At 47.2% G+C, this 16,894-nt stretch overlaps 1 protein-coding gene across 1 annotated transcript in view; it reads left to right on the forward strand.

Moving 5' to 3' along the window:
- DLGAP2 (DLG associated protein 2) overlaps nucleotides 1–16,894 on the forward strand; it is a 698,808-nt gene that overhangs the window by 565,435 nt on the left and 116,479 nt on the right. Inside the window, exon 5 of the mRNA XM_031669909.1 lies at nucleotides 3,968–4,179. Coding sequence (XP_031525769.1) covers nucleotides 3,968–4,179 — 212 coding nt within the window. The remainder of the gene's footprint in view (nucleotides 1–3,967; nucleotides 4,180–16,894) is intronic.

The raw sequence follows: 16,894 nt of genomic DNA on the forward strand, positions 1-16,894 counted from the left end.
ATGTCTTTATTAGCAGTGTGAGAACAGACGCATACAATACCTCCAATTCCCTTTCAGCGTGGTCTGTGTTCTTCTTTGAACCGTGCAGACCTGGGCACAAGGCACCAGGTCATAAAGGCTTTAGAAGAACCCGGCTGGAGAGGACCGCAGACGCTGCCTGTCCAGCTCACAGTCACAGGCCAGGATCCTTTTTCTGAGCCTTTTGGCCTCTTGGAGTCTGGGTGGAAGGAGAATCTGGAACTTTCCATCCTGTCCAACCCTCTCCTCATCACAGCATCTGGATCTTCTAGTGTGCATGGTGCTGGGGTGTCACTGTGAGCTGCCGTATGTCTGGGCCACCTTGGGGGTGCTACAGCTGTGATCTGCCTGCACTGTGACCCACAGGGGCTTGAGGGACTGTGGTGTTCAGGTGTCTGCGCCTTGTTACTGCAGGACTGTGTGTTTGGGTGTCTGTGCCTTGTTACTGAGGGATTGTGTGTTGTTTGGGTGTTACTGCAGGACGGTGTAGTGTTCGGTTGTCTGTGCCTTGTTACTGTGGGACTCTGTTGTGTTCGGGTGTCTGGTGTTTGGGTGTCTGCGCCTTATTGCTGCAGGGCTGCATGTTGTTCGGGTGTCTGCGCCTTGTTGCTGTGGGACTGTGGTGTTCGGGTGTCTGCGCCTTGTTACTGCAGGACGGTGTGGTGTTCGGGTGTGTGCCTTGTTACTGTGGGACTCTGTTGTGTTCAGGTGTCTGTGTGGTGTTTGGGTGTCTGCACCTTATTGCTGCGGGACTGTGTGGTGTTCGGGTGTCTGCGCCTTGTTACTGTGGGACTGTGTGTTGTTCGAGTGTCTGCGCCTTGTTACTGTGGGACCTGTGTTGTTGAGATTGTGTCGCCTTATTGCTGCGGGACTGTGTGTTGTTCAGGTGTCTGTGCCTTGTTACTGCGAGACTGTGTGTTGTTCAGGTGTCTGTGCCTTGTTACTGCGGGACTGTGTTGTTCGGGTGTCTGCGCCTTGTTACTGTGGGACTGTGTGTTGTTCGGGTGTCTGTGCCTTATTGCTGCGGGACTGTGTGTGTTGTTCGGGTGTCGTACGCTATTTTCTTGAGACTGTATGTTGTTCAGGTGTCTGCGCTGTGCTTATTGCACAATGGGTTTGTGTGTTGAATTGTCTGCGCCTTGGCCTAGGGACTGTGTGTTGTTCGGGTGTCTGCGCCTTATTGCTGCGGGACTGTGTGTTGTTTGGGTGTCTGTGCCTTGTTACTGCAAGATCTGTGTTGTTCAGGTGTCTGCGCCTTGTTACTGTGGGACTGTGTGTTGTTGAGGTGTCTGTGTACTTGCTTATTGCTGGGGACTTTGTGTTGTTCAGGTGTCTGTGCCTTGTTACCTTGGGACTGTGTGTTGTTTGGGTGTCTATGCCTTGTTACTGCGAGACTGTGTTGTTCAGGTGTCTGTGCCTTGTTACCTTGGGACTTTGTGTTGTTTGGGTGTCTGCCCCTTGTTACTGGGACTGTGTGTTGTTCGGTTGTCTGCCCCTTGTTACCAGGGGACTGTGTGTTGTTTGGGTGTCTGTGCCTTGTTACTGCGGGACAGTGTGGTATTCAGGATCCCTTGCCACACGGGGTCCATGGTAAGGGGAGCTCCTGCTCGTCCAGGCTGGAAGTCCAGGATATGTGAGTGACAGAAATGAACACGGCTTTCCCTCTGCCTTGGCTCCTGTCCTGGGCTGCAATGTGGAAGATGTCAGATCTGCCAGAGCGCTGGTGTGGCACGGCATTTAGGAATGAATAAAGGGGCCTTCAGCCAAAAGACCTGCCTTTACCACCAGCCACGCAGATTCCTGCTGGTCGTGCTATCGATCGACTCACAGGCAATATGGACACTGGAAAGATAGCAGGTTCCTTTTACGATGATATAAAGAATATACCTCAGTATCTAAATATTTTACAGCAGGGGAAAAAAAATACCCTGTCTGAAGACTTTTTAAATATGGAAATTTTTTATTTTCTTTCTCTGTAAACAGCATTTGGGGAGATTCTCTTCTCCAGCATGAAGAACACACTATGTTAGTTCCCTGACTACCGACGGTGGGTGATGATCCGGTTGCTATGGAAAGCTTTGGAGTTCTCTACGCTCAGCGATTGCATGCTGTGTTCTTTTGCTTTTGTAATGTGAATTTGACCTATGGAGTGAACTTTATCCAGAGCCTCTGGGGAGCTGTTCAAAGCTAATGAACCGTGGGGAAAAGAAACCATGTCCTGAGCCGCACGGAGCAGCTCCCGCGGCGCAAACCACTGTGTTCCAGTTCCGTGACGTTTTGCTCATTACCGCGTTGGGTTTCCAGTTTCACAGATGGTGGATGGAAACAGAATATTGGCCCGCGTTGTCGTCTTCATGGCTTACCCTCCCCTCAGAGAGACACTTAACACAAACACACAGCAGGCAGCCTGTGGGGCCGTTGTGGGTGAGATATAAAATGCACGCGGGTTCGGTTCTGGGCCAGTCAGATACACAGCACAGGGGGCTGCTCAACCCCACGCCTGGCAGGATAAAATATGCACACCCATCCAGCTCCGAACAAGGCAGAGCATATAGTGCCGGTGCCCGATGGTGTGCCAGGCGGGCATGTAACGTGCACATGCCCAGCTCTGAACCAGGTGGACATATTATACATGTGGGCTCTCAGCTCTGTGCAAGGCAGGTGTATAGCATGTACATGGGCCTAGTTCTGTGCCAGGCAGATATATAATGGCATAGGTGCTCACCTCTGTGCCAGGCAGATGTGTAACATGCACAGTTGCTCAGTTTGGTACCATGCAGATATATAACATGAACAGGTGCTGAGTTCTATACCACACAGATATACAGCATTCGTGGTTGCTCAAGTCTGCACCAGGCGGGCATATAACATGCTCAACTGTGTACCACACAGATAGATAACATGAACGGGCGCTGAGTTCTGCACCAGGCAGATATATAACATCCATGGGTGCTCAGCTCTGTACCAGGCAGACGTATAACACGCACAGGTGCTCAGCTCTGTACCCCACAGATAGATAACACGCACAGGCAGGCGCTCAGTTCTGCACCACACAGATATATAACATTCATGGGTGCTCAGGTCTGCACCAGGCAGGTATCCAACGTACGCGGGTGCTCAATCCTTACCGCACGGGTATGTACAGCTTGCCTTACCCGGTGGCTCGGCTCTGTACCACACAGGTATACAACATGCACGGGCGCTCAGCTCTGTACCACACAGGTATACAACATGCACGGGCGCTCAGCTCTGTACCACACAGGTATACAACCGCCGCGGCTCAGCTCTACTGTACCACACAGGTATACAATATGCACGGGCTCAGCTCTGTACCACACAGGTATACAACATGAACGGGTACTGAGTTCTGTAACAGGCAGACATATTCCACGCGCAGGTGCTTAGTTGTATATCAGCTGGCATATGATGTGGCTGGACAAGATCCTTTTGCAACTCTGAGTGCTGAGAATTTGCATGTGTGATAGAACTTGGCTTCTAGAGTTAAAACTGTCCTCCTTTATTTGCTTGCAAATAAAATATAAATGGACAATAAGATAGGCATTTTCTCCCTTTTTTCTTTTTTTTCTTCCTTTTTTTCTTTGTTCAGTTTCTCAAGTTTCAGTTTCCTCTTATACCAGAGGGAAATAAACTAAATTTTAGCCAGTGCTTTCTCCCAGCTGCTGAGATTGCAAGTTTCCTTCTTCTCTTACTTTTCTCACATGTTCTCACTGTATCCATATGTTTACCTATCACTTATAATGAAGAAAAACTAATGTTTTTATTCATATCCTTTTAGGGTATGCATTTTTATGCATCTGACTTTAACTGATAAATGACCGTAAAGAGCTATATTTTGATGGAATTGTAGAGGATTTGTTTCCAGAAAGGAGCTGATGCCACCGTTCTCAGTGACAAAGCTGATGGGTGTTTCATGTCTGTCTGCTCCTAGGTGCCTCAGGACGAGTGGGGAGGGTACCCCACCGGTGGCAAAGATGAAGAGATTCCCTGCAGGAGAATGAGAAGCGGGAGTTACATTAAAGCCATGGGGGACGAGGAGAGCGGAGAGTCAGACTCCAGCCCCAAGACGTCACCAAAGTCGGCGATCCGACCGGAGCCGCTGCTGAAGTCCATCGGACAGAGACCGCTTGGAGAGCACCAGACGTAAGTGAGGCCAGCTGCCTTCCCACTGTCCGCGGGCTCCCTCTGCAAAACCCCTTCGCCGTGAGCTGAGTGCCATCCATTTAAACCAAATTCCCAAGCCGGAAATAGTAGACACCATGGCCATCAATTTTCAAGTTTTTTTGTTTGGTTGGTTTGGTTTGGTTTGGTTTGGTTTAGAACAACCAGAGCTTTGGCTGTTTATTAATCACATAGTAATTAAGGAAGTATGCTTGGGCAACTTCCATTTCAAATTTTAAAGCCAATATGATCTGTTGTATCTTTCTGATCATTCAAATTATCCTCAGGACAAGCACACATCTCTGTTTGTATGAATGTGTGCATACGGGTGTGTGTTTGAATGTCTTTGTGAGTAAAAATCGTTAACAGGGAATTTTGTCGTTGTCTATAACTTTATAAGTGCATTTCTAGGCAACACATTTTTTGTAGAGGAGGGAGGAAGTAGACTAGCTTTATAAAGATAAAACCCTACACTTTACATATTTGCCCAAAATTTATTAATAAATTTAATTTTGAAAATATAGACAGATAAAACTCTTTGGGAAATCAGCAGTTCCTATGAACCATGAAAATATGACTGTTACTCTCAACAGCCAGCTGCTGTGAATCTTGAGTCCTACAGGTTAGTCCGGGTGGTAATGCCAAGAACTGCCTCCCGCGGCCGGCTAGTCCCACAGGTTAGTTTGGGAGCTAATGCCAAGAACTGCCTGGAAGCCCCCCACCCCCCGCCGCCTCCCACAGCCGGCTGTGTGGTCCTGGGCAAGTGGACAGCCAGGGCAGAACTGCTTTTCAGCCTTGGCCAGTGCCACATAAGAGATATTAATCATACCCACACGTCAGACACAGAGCCCCGAGCCGCAGGGCCCTCCCTGTATCGTCTCTCTCCACACCAGGTGCACCCAGCGATGAACCAGTGACCATGTGACCTCTTCCAGTGTTTCCAGTTGTTCATTACTGTTGACTTACAAGATGAAAAAGTGAAATTTTAAATTGCAACCAAATCTTACAAATTAGAACTTAACAAATCCGAACTCTATCGTTATTGCCTAGTTCAACTAAATTCAAGCGCTATAGTGTTGGAATGGCAGACAAGACATGCCCTGAGCCCAGGCCCATCCCTCTCCTCTTCTTCCACAGAGGGTGGTTGGTGCCAGCTTGTGGGCAAGTGGCTGAGAACAAAGCCAAAGTCTTACCCTGGGGAAGCTCTTAGACTTGTTGGAAGGAAATGGGGAGGAGGTGTTTGTAAGCCAGGAAACAACCAGGAAACATGATTACCAGGAAGGGGCTGGGGAGCTGGACGGAGCTGGGAGCAGAGCCATGTTGTCTGACCCATCTGCTCCAACAGGAAAGTACAGGAAAGTGAAGGATTGGACTGGATGTCGGCTCTCACCCACCTTTTATTTGGGGCACTTAAAGACATTAGGGGAATTATGAATTATCTGAGACCTCTTCCAGAGGAAAAGCACACACATGCAGAAGCTATGCTTCATGGGTCCAGGGCTGCCAGGCCAGCCTCAGTCCTGGGGTTTTGGACCCCCAGCTAAACAGCCATTGATAACTTCACACTTTAAACATTTGTGATTCACTTCATGATTCTATGCATTTGAAAGCAAAGCGTGAAAAAAAGAAAAAAAAAAAAAAGACTTTTTTAGACCATGGGCAGGGACTAAGAATTTTAAGAATTATTTCGTAATTTTAAGAGTTATGAAAGGCATTTTCATGTTAATGGGTTCCTTCTCCCACTCATTCATCATCACTGCTGCGGGTCCCCCAGGATCGTTATCACCTCATTCTTCAGTGGCAGAGACGGTGTCTCCTTCCTTTCTTCACATCAGGGACTGCCCCAGAGTCCTGTACAAGGCTCCAGTGCTAACGATGTTCAGAGGGCGCTCCCAGAACTTTACATTTGCAAAACTCACACCATCACCCAATGTAGCTGAAACTCTTCGAAAAGCCAGGGATTTTCGAAGGGATATGAGCCCGAGGCCCCCTGACAGCATCACCTAAACACTGACCAGACCCAAGTGCAAAACCCTCTGGGAGTTCACCCACCAACAACCCTTAACACCTGACCAGAAAGCATTCCACAGCCTCAAATCTGATCAGATGTGAGGAAAACGGGTGAGACGTGCTGCCTAAGTTACTCCTGTTCTAAACACAAATCCATCTCTGCCCGTGGCCCCCGTGCCGCCGTCCACTCGGCAGACACAGGTCCGTCTCTGCCCGTGGCCCCCGTGCCGCCGTCCACTCGGCAGATCACAGGTCCGTCTCTGCCCGTGGCCCCCGTGCCGCCGTCCACTCAGCAGAGATGGTGCAACAGTTGGGTCCATTCTTCCATTTATCCAGGATTTATTGCTTCATTGATCAGTCCAACAAATGTCAGACATTCTGCCAAACTCAATTTATGCGTGCCCCAATCATTCTTTTTCCTTAAATCTGACACCGTGGTGTGGATGACAAAACGCAGACAGCAGCTGTGTGATGGGTCTAGACAATGCCCTGCCTGCCGGGAACTAACCTGAAAGTCCCCGAAACTCCCATGGGTCACTCTTTGGGGTTAATGTAATGAAAATTTCTGCAAAAAAAAAATTATGTTACCAGGAGGTATCACCACATTTTTGCTATTGCCTGTTAGCACCTTAGTTTATCTTATATTCCTTTACATTTTATGGATTCCAATGTAATTCATTTACCCATTTTCAACGACATTGCCGAAGCTCAGCTACGGAACTCAGGGAAGCTCTGATGATGCCTGTTTTGTGGACAGAAACATGGCTCAGGGAGGTGAGGTGCTGGAGGCTGCACAAGCCACCAAGGCTCTCAGCTGAAAGTAACTCAGCCCCAAGCCCCGTGGCCTTCACCCCGTGGCACTGCTCTGTGGAGGGCAGTGGCTGAGGCCAGAGTAGATACTATGGGGAGAGGAGAAAAAGGAAGAAAACGGCCAGGACTGGGAGAACTCCCATAGTTGCCACTCTGTAACCCTGTGTTTCCAGGAAACAAGGGCACACTAAGTTGTAGTGAGTGTGGACAAAATTTCCTTGAAGGATTTTAACAGTGGAGATGTCAGAAGCACATCACAGGGACCTCAGATGAAACAGGAAAGACAAGACCGAGGAGGCACGTACACATTCATGTGCTGTCTTCATTCTCCTGGCCTCCAGAGTCAGGTTAACTGTGCTGGGAACGACTTGGGTTTCACCCACGTGAACTCCCAGCACCACCCATGACTGTGGCTGGCACCGTGATGTCGTCTCTGCATCCTGCTCCATTACGCACAGCCCTTTCGTAACGTTCACTCCTGGGGTCCTTTCCATCTGGGCACATTTAAATATCTGCATTTTTAATGTGTAGCAGGTGAATATTCATATCCAAACATGTTCTCCTAATCCAATTCCTCATTTATCTTAGTTTTAGAATTGATTTCTGAATTGACCATTCCCACCTAAGCTTGGAGAAGGCTCAGTTGGATTTCACATGTTCACCATAGTACGGGTGCAGACGCCATAATGCCCAAGAGGCTGGCTGTGGAGGCGTCTGCTGGGATGCAGAGGAGAGAGGGTGAACTGTGGGGTGTCATGAGATGGAGAGGAGAGAGAGGTGAACTGTGGAGGTGTCTGATGGGTTGAAGAGGAGAGAGGTGAACTGTGGGGGTGTCTGATGGGATGGAGAAATCTCGTTTCTCGATGTCAATCGGATCGAAAAAATGCGTCGAAAATTATCAATCAGATCGAAAAATCGGCTCTCGAAAATCAGATCGAAAAAACAAACATCGAGATAAGAAAAAATGAAATCTCGAGATAAAAATCTCGGCTGTCGAGATCGGCGTCATTTCAATAAAATCAATAAACTCATCGAATCGAAATAAACTCTCGGAAATCAGATCGAAAAAATAAAACAAAGTGTCAATCGGATCACGGCGAAAAGAACAAACAAAGGTATCAATCGAGATCACGAAGAAGAAAAGTGGAACAATCAATCGAGATCGAAAGAAAAGAACTTCTCGGTCGAAGAAGAGGCTCGAGAACATGTCGAGATCGAAAAATCGTCAATAAAGATAATCTATCATTCGGGCTTATAATCAGATCGAAAAAAAAGTCGCGTCGCGTATCTCGGCTTTCCTAAAAACGTGTTCTTGCTTAAGTTATATTTAATCATCAATAATAACAGCTCATTTATTCGGGAAGTATGTAGGAAACATCACATGCTGTTCTGGTGCCCAAATGCAGGAAAATTAACACCAGAGAATGGAGCTTTCAGTCCAGAGGCTGGCCAGCAAGGGCCGGCCAAGGGCCTGTTTTGTGAATAAAGTTTTATTGGAATGTGGCCCACTCGCTGGTCATCATGTTGCTGCAGCTGCCTCCCAGGTTCAGGTGGGCTGAGCAGGTGTGAGGCACCCCGATACCTGGCAGACCCTAGAATACTCACATCTGGCCCTTTACAGAAAGCGTGAGCCGACCCCTTAGAATCTAACAGAGCCCGTGCCCTTTAGTGAGTAGTCACAAGCGGTGTAGGTAACTTACATGTGTTAAGTGAGGTACTCTCTAAATGCGTGAGACAGGACTCCTAACCCATTCTGGGAGCTCCGGGCTTGTCTCTCTGCAGACTCACATCTGCACTGAGGGGTCCAGCCTAGAGCATGAGGGTAAGCGGTGGGTAGAAGAGCATCGGCCCTGCGCAGAGCAGGACCAAGTTCCCAAAACACAGCATTTTTATGGGAGAGGGAAATGATATTTTATAATAGCACTATTTCATGTTGAATGCCAACTCTGTTGCATCACTCAGGTGCGATCAGAAAATGGAAACACGTTCCGCGTCACCAGATTTTAGTGTACGAGGGGTAAGGTGAGACAGGAGAGTGATGAACTAGGCATAGTGCTGGCAATAATTACAGGACTTGTAGTATACCAAGAACAACAGCCATCCCAGCCCTCACCGCTCTGGTAACTGTGCTGAAGCAGACACCATGACCCACGCCTGAGAGATGAAGAGCCGTGTCTCAGCGAGTCACACCGCTGCTGGAAGTCAACTCTAGGTCTCTCGGTTTTACGCCGCTAAACCGTGCTGCCCCCCGCCCCCAGAGGCAGCAGAATCTCCCCTCGGTGATGAGTCACGTCCCTCGGTGATGAGTCACGTCCCTCGGTGATGAGTCCTGTGCGTGGCCTTCCCATCAGAGCCTCAATATCCATTGAGCAAGCGCATTTATTAAACAGTTTGTTGGCATTTCCATTTTATTATGACCCAAATCGTGTGTTACTGCAAATAAAAGCTCCCACTTAGGCTGAGCTAAGCACCTTTACTGATAAAGTTGGCTGACCCACATTAAACTGCCAACATTCAGCCAATATTCAAAAGCAGAGATTGTATATGGTTCAACCTGATCATTCCGGCCCCAAGAAAGGAAACCCACGAACACACGTGATGACGGGAATCTCACTCTACATAAATATGTGACTCGTGAGATTTTGCAATCCTTGAGAAAATACCGAATGAGTCTCTTGAAGATGTTTCTTCGCCTAAGAGTTGTGTTTGGAATCCCCTGCTGTGCTTCCTGCTAGTGACTGAGTGTCTTCTATAAACACACACGTGCACACACACTCACAACACAGGGACAGAGAGAGGCAAGCAAGGGAGAAACACAATGTTAGGTCATAATGACGCGCAACAAGAGGCTATGAACAATACAAAAAATCATCACCAGCGACAGAGTTTCTTCCTCTTTAGGAGTGACTAGTATTCCACACCGTATCTACTGCATTTTCATCCACTCACCCCTTGGTGACGGAGGTTGACTCTGTGACTTGGCGATTGTGAGCAGTGCTGTGGCGAATGAGGGAAGGCAGACATGAACGGAAGCAGCGGGCATTAGGTTACATGAAATAAGCCAAAATACAGAAAAACAAACACTGCAAATCCCCACCTAAATGCAGGACCTAAAACAATGGAACTGACAGGTGCAGAGAGTGTAATGGAGGTTCAGAACCTGGGGGTGTAGAAAATGGAGAGACAAGGGTCAAAAGAACCAGCCTCAGTGAGACGGGAGGATATTCTTCATGTTTTTAGATCACTATGGCACGCTGAATACTGCGAGTAATTGAGTACTGCACATTTCAATATCACTGAGTGAATTTCTAATGTTTTCATCACAAAACTGTTAAATATTTCAGCTGATAGCTATGTTAATTCACTTAATTTTTCTACATTGTATTTAAAATCACAACACACTTTTTAACCCCATAAATACACATACTTTGTCAATATACCATAAAAAATTTTTAAGGGGCCAGGTGCAGTGGCTCACACCTGTAATCCCAGCACTTTGGGAGGCCAAGGCGGGCGGATTGCCTGAGGTCAGGAGTTTGAGACCAGCCTGGCCAACATGGCAAAACCCCATCTCCACTAAAAATACAAAACTTAGCCAGGTGTGGTGGCACATGCCCGTAATCCCAGCTACTTGGCAGGCTGAGGCAGGAGAATTGCTTGAACCCAGGAGGCCGAGGTTGCAGAGAACCGAGATCACACCATTACATGCCTGGGCTGCAGAGTTAGACTGTCTCAAAATAACAGTAATAATAATAATAATAGTTCAAGTAAATGTCACGGGACATCCAACAAGAGGTTTATTGTGAGAAATGGAAGAGGAAAGGCGGCCTTGCTGGAGGCTGCGTCCTGGTGTCCCTGCAGCAGGGACAGGTGTCGAGAGCAGCCTGCGGCCGGGGGAGTGAGAGGAACCTGCAGGACCCAGGAAGGAGCAGCAGCCTCCGGAGTCCCACGGGGGCCCACGGCGTGCTGGGGAGCGGGCAGCACTCAGCGCAGTCAGCACTGACCTTCCTTTTCAACCTGCCCTGGGCCCCGCGGGTCCTGAGCCCCCGCCCGGTGCCTCGGAACTGCCATTGGCACCAGCACGGGTGCTCATAGCTGCCAGAGGCAAGGTGTGGAAATCTGCGTTAACGTAATCTGACGACGTTTTGCCGGTAAATTACACAAAGAGACACCCTTATCCTAAGTTTATTTTATACCCAAAGGCTGCTTTAAACAAAATGGGTGATTCTATAATTGTATTTTGAGCAGAATTGAAAGTAATTGGATACAGTGCACTGAGTGTTTTTCTCTTTTTTGCACCAAAGAGCTTCCCAGCAGGAGCTGATTGACAAAATCTGTTAAGTTGCCAAGTGATTCAAACGATAAAAATGTGAATGAATGTTCACTTGTCTCCGTGAGGCTTTTATTCTCCTCTTGGTGTGCACGAACAACTTCTGTTCACCTGAACAGTAGTTAAGAATGCAAATGTTATGGGAAGATGGACTTACTAATTGTACTTAATTTTAATTTGATAGGTATGGGTTCAGGTTCTTACCCGGAAGTTATCAGGCACACCAAGGCCCCGGAGGCTCTGGACACCTGCACTGATGGTGCCGTCCTGCGAGATGGACGATGTCAGCAGTTCTTTTTTGGCTGCCTGGTACGGGAGTGGAAGAAGGCTGGGTCTTTAATTAGCTGTTATCAGCCCTCCTTCTGGACCACAGAGCAGAGCACTCCTTCTGCAGAGACTGCAGGAATCCTGCTTCAAAATGTCCCACCTATGCCAGAATTATTCTGTTAAAAACCATCTTCTCTTCCTGCTGTAAAACTGAGAAAAAAATCAGTCTTCTCATTAATCACTTAATATGCACATCCTAATTATACACATGAGCACTCTCACTGATGCCCTGCTGTATTTTCTAACACGGTGCATGATAACAGAAGGCCTTTCGCTCTCAAAACTAAAACTAAAAACAAGCGGAAATCCCGTCCCACCTGTCTCGTGCCCTGGCGTACAGGTTCTCGGCCTCGTGTCCCCAGTCGGAAAGGTCGGATCCCCGGGACTGATGGCCCCGTCCATGGGTCAGACCCTGCCCACGTGCAGAGCACCACTTAGAATTATTATCAACTAATTGAAATGCAAATTCCAAGTCCTGCTGAATCCAATTTACTGCATTTCTAAATTAGCTTATGTATTAGTGTTTGAGATACTGCACTTGCTTATGTATTAACATTTGAAATACTTGAATAACCAATTCAATTCTGATTGTGATGAAAGGTAGACCAAATAATTTCATTTGGAGGCCTTTGCTTTTTTTCTCTGCTTAGTTCAGTTAAAAAGTCAAAGCTCTAATAATTTTAAATATCTCTGAGTCATTCTCTAGTGAAGGTAGCACTTTAAATTTATAAAGAAAAACGAGCTTATTTCAAAGATACTTCATATCATATATAAAGATAAATTCTGATGGATTAAATATGTAAGCATAAAAATCATATATATACACACATATATGTGTGTATATGTATAGACACATATGTATATGAGTATTCTATACTCTTGGGATGGAGAAGAGGTATCTGGGCCTGATTCCATGGGGCAGAATTATAAAGATACCACTTTAAATTCATAAAATTGAAAATTTATTTATGATAAAAGCCAACAAGCGAACTAAAAATACTATCACCAAAGTAAAATCATAATGAAAACCTGGGAAAGAGTTTTTCAATATAAGTAACAAATGTTTGTATTTTTAATCTATAAAGTTCGCCTTACAAATCAATAAAGGAAAAAATGAATGACTCTATGCAAAAATGAGTAAAGGCCAAGCAAAGACTATTCATCCACCTTATCAATAACTAAAACTTTCGGAGAGCATGCCATTTAAAACTGAAAATCTAAAAGTTTCTTCTAAAGAAATTCCTGAAAAGCATGCAAAGACGTGAAAAATATAGCCACGTTCACTAGCGTGTTACACATCATTGTAAAAACACAGTACATTGCCTAAGTGCCTATCGTGAGGGGTTGGTTTGGGTGAAGTGGGGGCACTGAGAAAACCTCCCCATGCCCTGCTACCAGCCTCAGCAAAAGGCAGCTCTGGAGGAAGTAAAGTGTGTGCTGTGGCGCAGGCAGCCCCAGGGCAGCACGATTCAGCCAGCTCTGCACCTGATCTGATGATCTCAACACCTCCACCAAAAGCCCGATCGAATAAGAGAGCCCTGTCCGCTTCCCAGCACTAATACCATTGACCTCCATGCCCACTGTTCTGTACACGATGACCAAGATTTCATCAAAACTTAGGAGACATAGTAAAATTAAAGCTCATTCTCAAGACACAGGGCAATCGAGACAAGATTCAGAAGTGGCATGGATGTCCCCGCAAACTCTCAGAGAAGCTGTTAAAGTAACCATGGTCATGTGATCAAGCAGCAGCACAGTGGGCCTGGCTCAGTGGGAAGCAGCGGAGAGAGGAGAACTCTAAGAAAGAGGCAGAGGTAAAGACCACAGATGGGATTCATGGTTTCAGAAATCAATAATTTTCCTGATGAGTCATCAGTAGGCTCGACATAACGAAGGAATCAGTGACCTTGAAGACAGGTCCATGGAAATTACCCAGCAGAGGCTCAGAGAAAAAGCGTGGGAACTGGAAGGCAGAAAAGAGCATCCAAGAGCTGTGGAGAGCGATCTAATGTTCTCACACACACAGAACCCGAAGCCCAGCCGAGGGAGGAAGGGAGAGCAGAACAGGAGAAACGTGGGAAGCACTGTGCCAGGCAATTTCTAACATTAACGAGATACGTCACCTCACAGACTGAAGAATCTGAGAAAATCTCAAGACAGATCAACCCCGGAAACAAACCCCACACAGAACTGAAGGATACAGACAAAATCCCTCCCATATGCACACACCACAGTCAAACCAACAGAAGTGAAGGATACAGACAAAACCCCGCCCATACACACACCACAGTCAAACTACCGGAAGTGAAGGATACAGACAAAACCCCGCACATACACACACCACAGTCAAACCACTGGAAGTGAAGGATACAGACAAAACCCCACACATGTACACACCACAGTCAAACTAACAGAAGCAAAGGATACAGACAAAACCTTTTCCAAAAAAAAAAAAAGCCAAGAAAATTAAAGACTATTGTATACAGAAGAATAAAGAACTACAGCAAACTTTTCATCATAAACTATTTCACCAGAACACAATAAAGTGGCATATTTAAAATAGGAAAAGAAAGGACGTTAGCCCAGAATTCTAGACTGAGAGAAAATATCTTTCATAAATCAAAGTGAAATAAAGACATCCTTAGGAAAAAAAAAAAAAAAAGCTGGGAAAATCCATTGCTAGCAGACCAGTACTGCCAGAAATATGAAATGAAGTTCTTTCTCCTTCCCCCCGCCACCTAAGACGAGGTCTCGCTCCCTCAAACCAGGCTGGAGTGTGGTGGTGTGATCTCAGCTCACTGCAACCTCCTCCTCCCAGGTTCAAGCGATTCTCCTGCCTCAGCCTCCCGAGTAGCTGGGATTAGACGTGTGCACCACCACACCCGACTAATTTTTGTATTTTGTATTTTTAGTAGAGACAGGGTTTCACCAGGTTGGCCAGACTAGTCTCAAACTCTGGACCTGAAATGGCCCGCCCGCCTCTGCCTCCCAAGAAAGGAAGTTCTTTAAGCATGGCTGTGAGAGAAGAGGGCAGCAGGAACTTAGAAATGCAGTGAGAGGAAGGGCTGCATGTCTCGTGGTGGTGGTGGCTGCATGACCTGCATTTGCCGAAATTCTTACAGCCATGGAGAGAGTGAGACACATTGACCGATTCAGCATCTGAACCTGAACTGCCAAAAATGAATCTTCCAAAACAATGGATAGTGGAGGATACAACAGAATCCTGTGAAGCAGTTTCTCCAAGGTGAGAAATAAACTGTATTCTTGTACATTTTTCATCATATACAGGAAGAGTGTGTGATGAATATGACATCATATACATGTCATATACATTTTTCATCATGTACAGGAAGAGAAGGGGCAGACCTCAGCCTCCTGACACCCGTTTGGGGATATATTTATGAGTAGCCTATTTAAGTCATGAGATGGCTCCAAGCCTCTTCTCCCTGCCATCTGCCGTCGGTTGGGTGAGGTGATCAAATGAGTAACCAAGAGAACACCAGCTACTGGTGGACGCATCTGAGAAGAGCTCGGAAGACGGGCCTCAGACATTCCTTCTGGCGCATCAGCCTGCCCTGGAAACACCCATCAGCCTGCCCTGGAAACACCTTTTGCTCCAGACAGCGTAACACCACCATGCTGGCAAGCTGGTTGCCTGGCCCGGGGATCTCCTAGCGTCCACTGGACCATGGCAGGTGGCTGTGCCTCCATAGGCAGGGAGCGTCAGGGCTGCTTTTGAGACTTTGCAGAGTCAGGCTGACATCTGAGTCAGAAGCCTTTCAAAGAAATCACAGTTTTTGTGGAATCCATCTAGAAAGACGAAAGACCCTTCAGAGCCGCTTCCTGTGTTTCTAAGCCCAGCAATCCTGACGTTGCTGCGTTTCCTGATGCTGAGACTCCATTTGGTATCTCAGCTTTCACAGCTTCCTTCAGACCATTCAACTCCTAGCACGTCTTGGCCACCAGCTCCAAGTCCTGCCTCTCACGTCAAAGGCTGATCTCACGTCTCAGCTTTCTGTTTGAGACCCTCCACGCTCCGGTTGCACGCTCCGGGTTTGCCACATCCCAGTGCAGATCCTTCGTGATCTGCCCCGGAAAGCCTTGTTCCCCTGACAGCTTTCTTCCTCCTCACTCCCCTACTTGAAGTTGGCTGTTCACCGTCTCCTCCCTGCTGCCAGTCATCCTTCCACGCCCAGCTCCGACTGCCTCCTCCGGGAAGCCTCCCTGGAGTTAGGTCCCCTGCAGCGAATTTCCACTGCTCGTGCTTGTCTCTACCACACGCCTGTTTGCTTTCCCAAGAGTCGCCATAGCCTTTGAAAGCAAGAGCTGTCTCACTTACCACTGCCATTGCACCTGCACTGGGAGGCATTACACGTGCTGCGCACACACTGGATGAATGGATAAAACCAACGTCTTATGATGCACTTGTCAGGGATTATTGATAATCAACTTAATAAATGAACTGCTATTAGCGACGCCGATAAAGTAATCCTGTTTAGAGCCTAAACATAAAGATAATCAATTTAAAAGACGTGTGTAAAGCTGATTCACATTCCCCCGATTTCTTAAGCTGCTTTAGGTTCTATCAGTCAAAACGGGAGCAGACGCCAGCCTCCTCGTGCGTGCCATACACCTGCAACCTGCAGTTCTTCAGGGAATAGGAAGCTATATGCTCCTGTGGGGGAGATGTCCTCTCTCTCACAGTCTCCTCCACCACTGATGTGCTGCTGGCTCCACATTTTTAGTCTCAGCTGGAGGGAAGCAGAGGGGAGATTCTGGTCCAGCCTGTGTTGCAACCGTTGCCAGCACGTGTGGAGAGAGCATTTGCACTCTGATCGGTCCAGCCCTAGGGGTTCCCAGGTCTCTGATGACGTCTCTCATCAGAGGCACAGGCATCCGGGCACGAGGTGAGGGCCTGGGGATTCGAATGGCACTTGGCACTTGCTCCTGGGGACTCTGCCCATCGGGGAAGCAGCTAACCCCACACCCGGCGGGCCCAACAGGCAGCCGTGAAGAACGGCAGCGGGACATTATCCAGCCACCTGTTTCGTGCTGTTCCCAGTATCTCACCTTACATCTCTTCATGGATTTCATTGTTTCTCTAGTAAATTCTTCGCTTTTTACCTCATTTCTTTTTTCTTGTGCATACCAACTCTAGTCTCATTCTAACTTTTTCTATTAGAAAAAATTTCCTTAGTTAAATCAAAAACTTAAGTAAAA

This window comes from Papio anubis, chromosome 8 (genome assembly GCF_008728515.1).
Source record: "Papio anubis isolate 15944 chromosome 8, Panubis1.0, whole genome shotgun sequence".
Classification (NCBI taxonomy): Eukaryota; Metazoa; Chordata; class Mammalia; order Primates; family Cercopithecidae; genus Papio; species Papio anubis.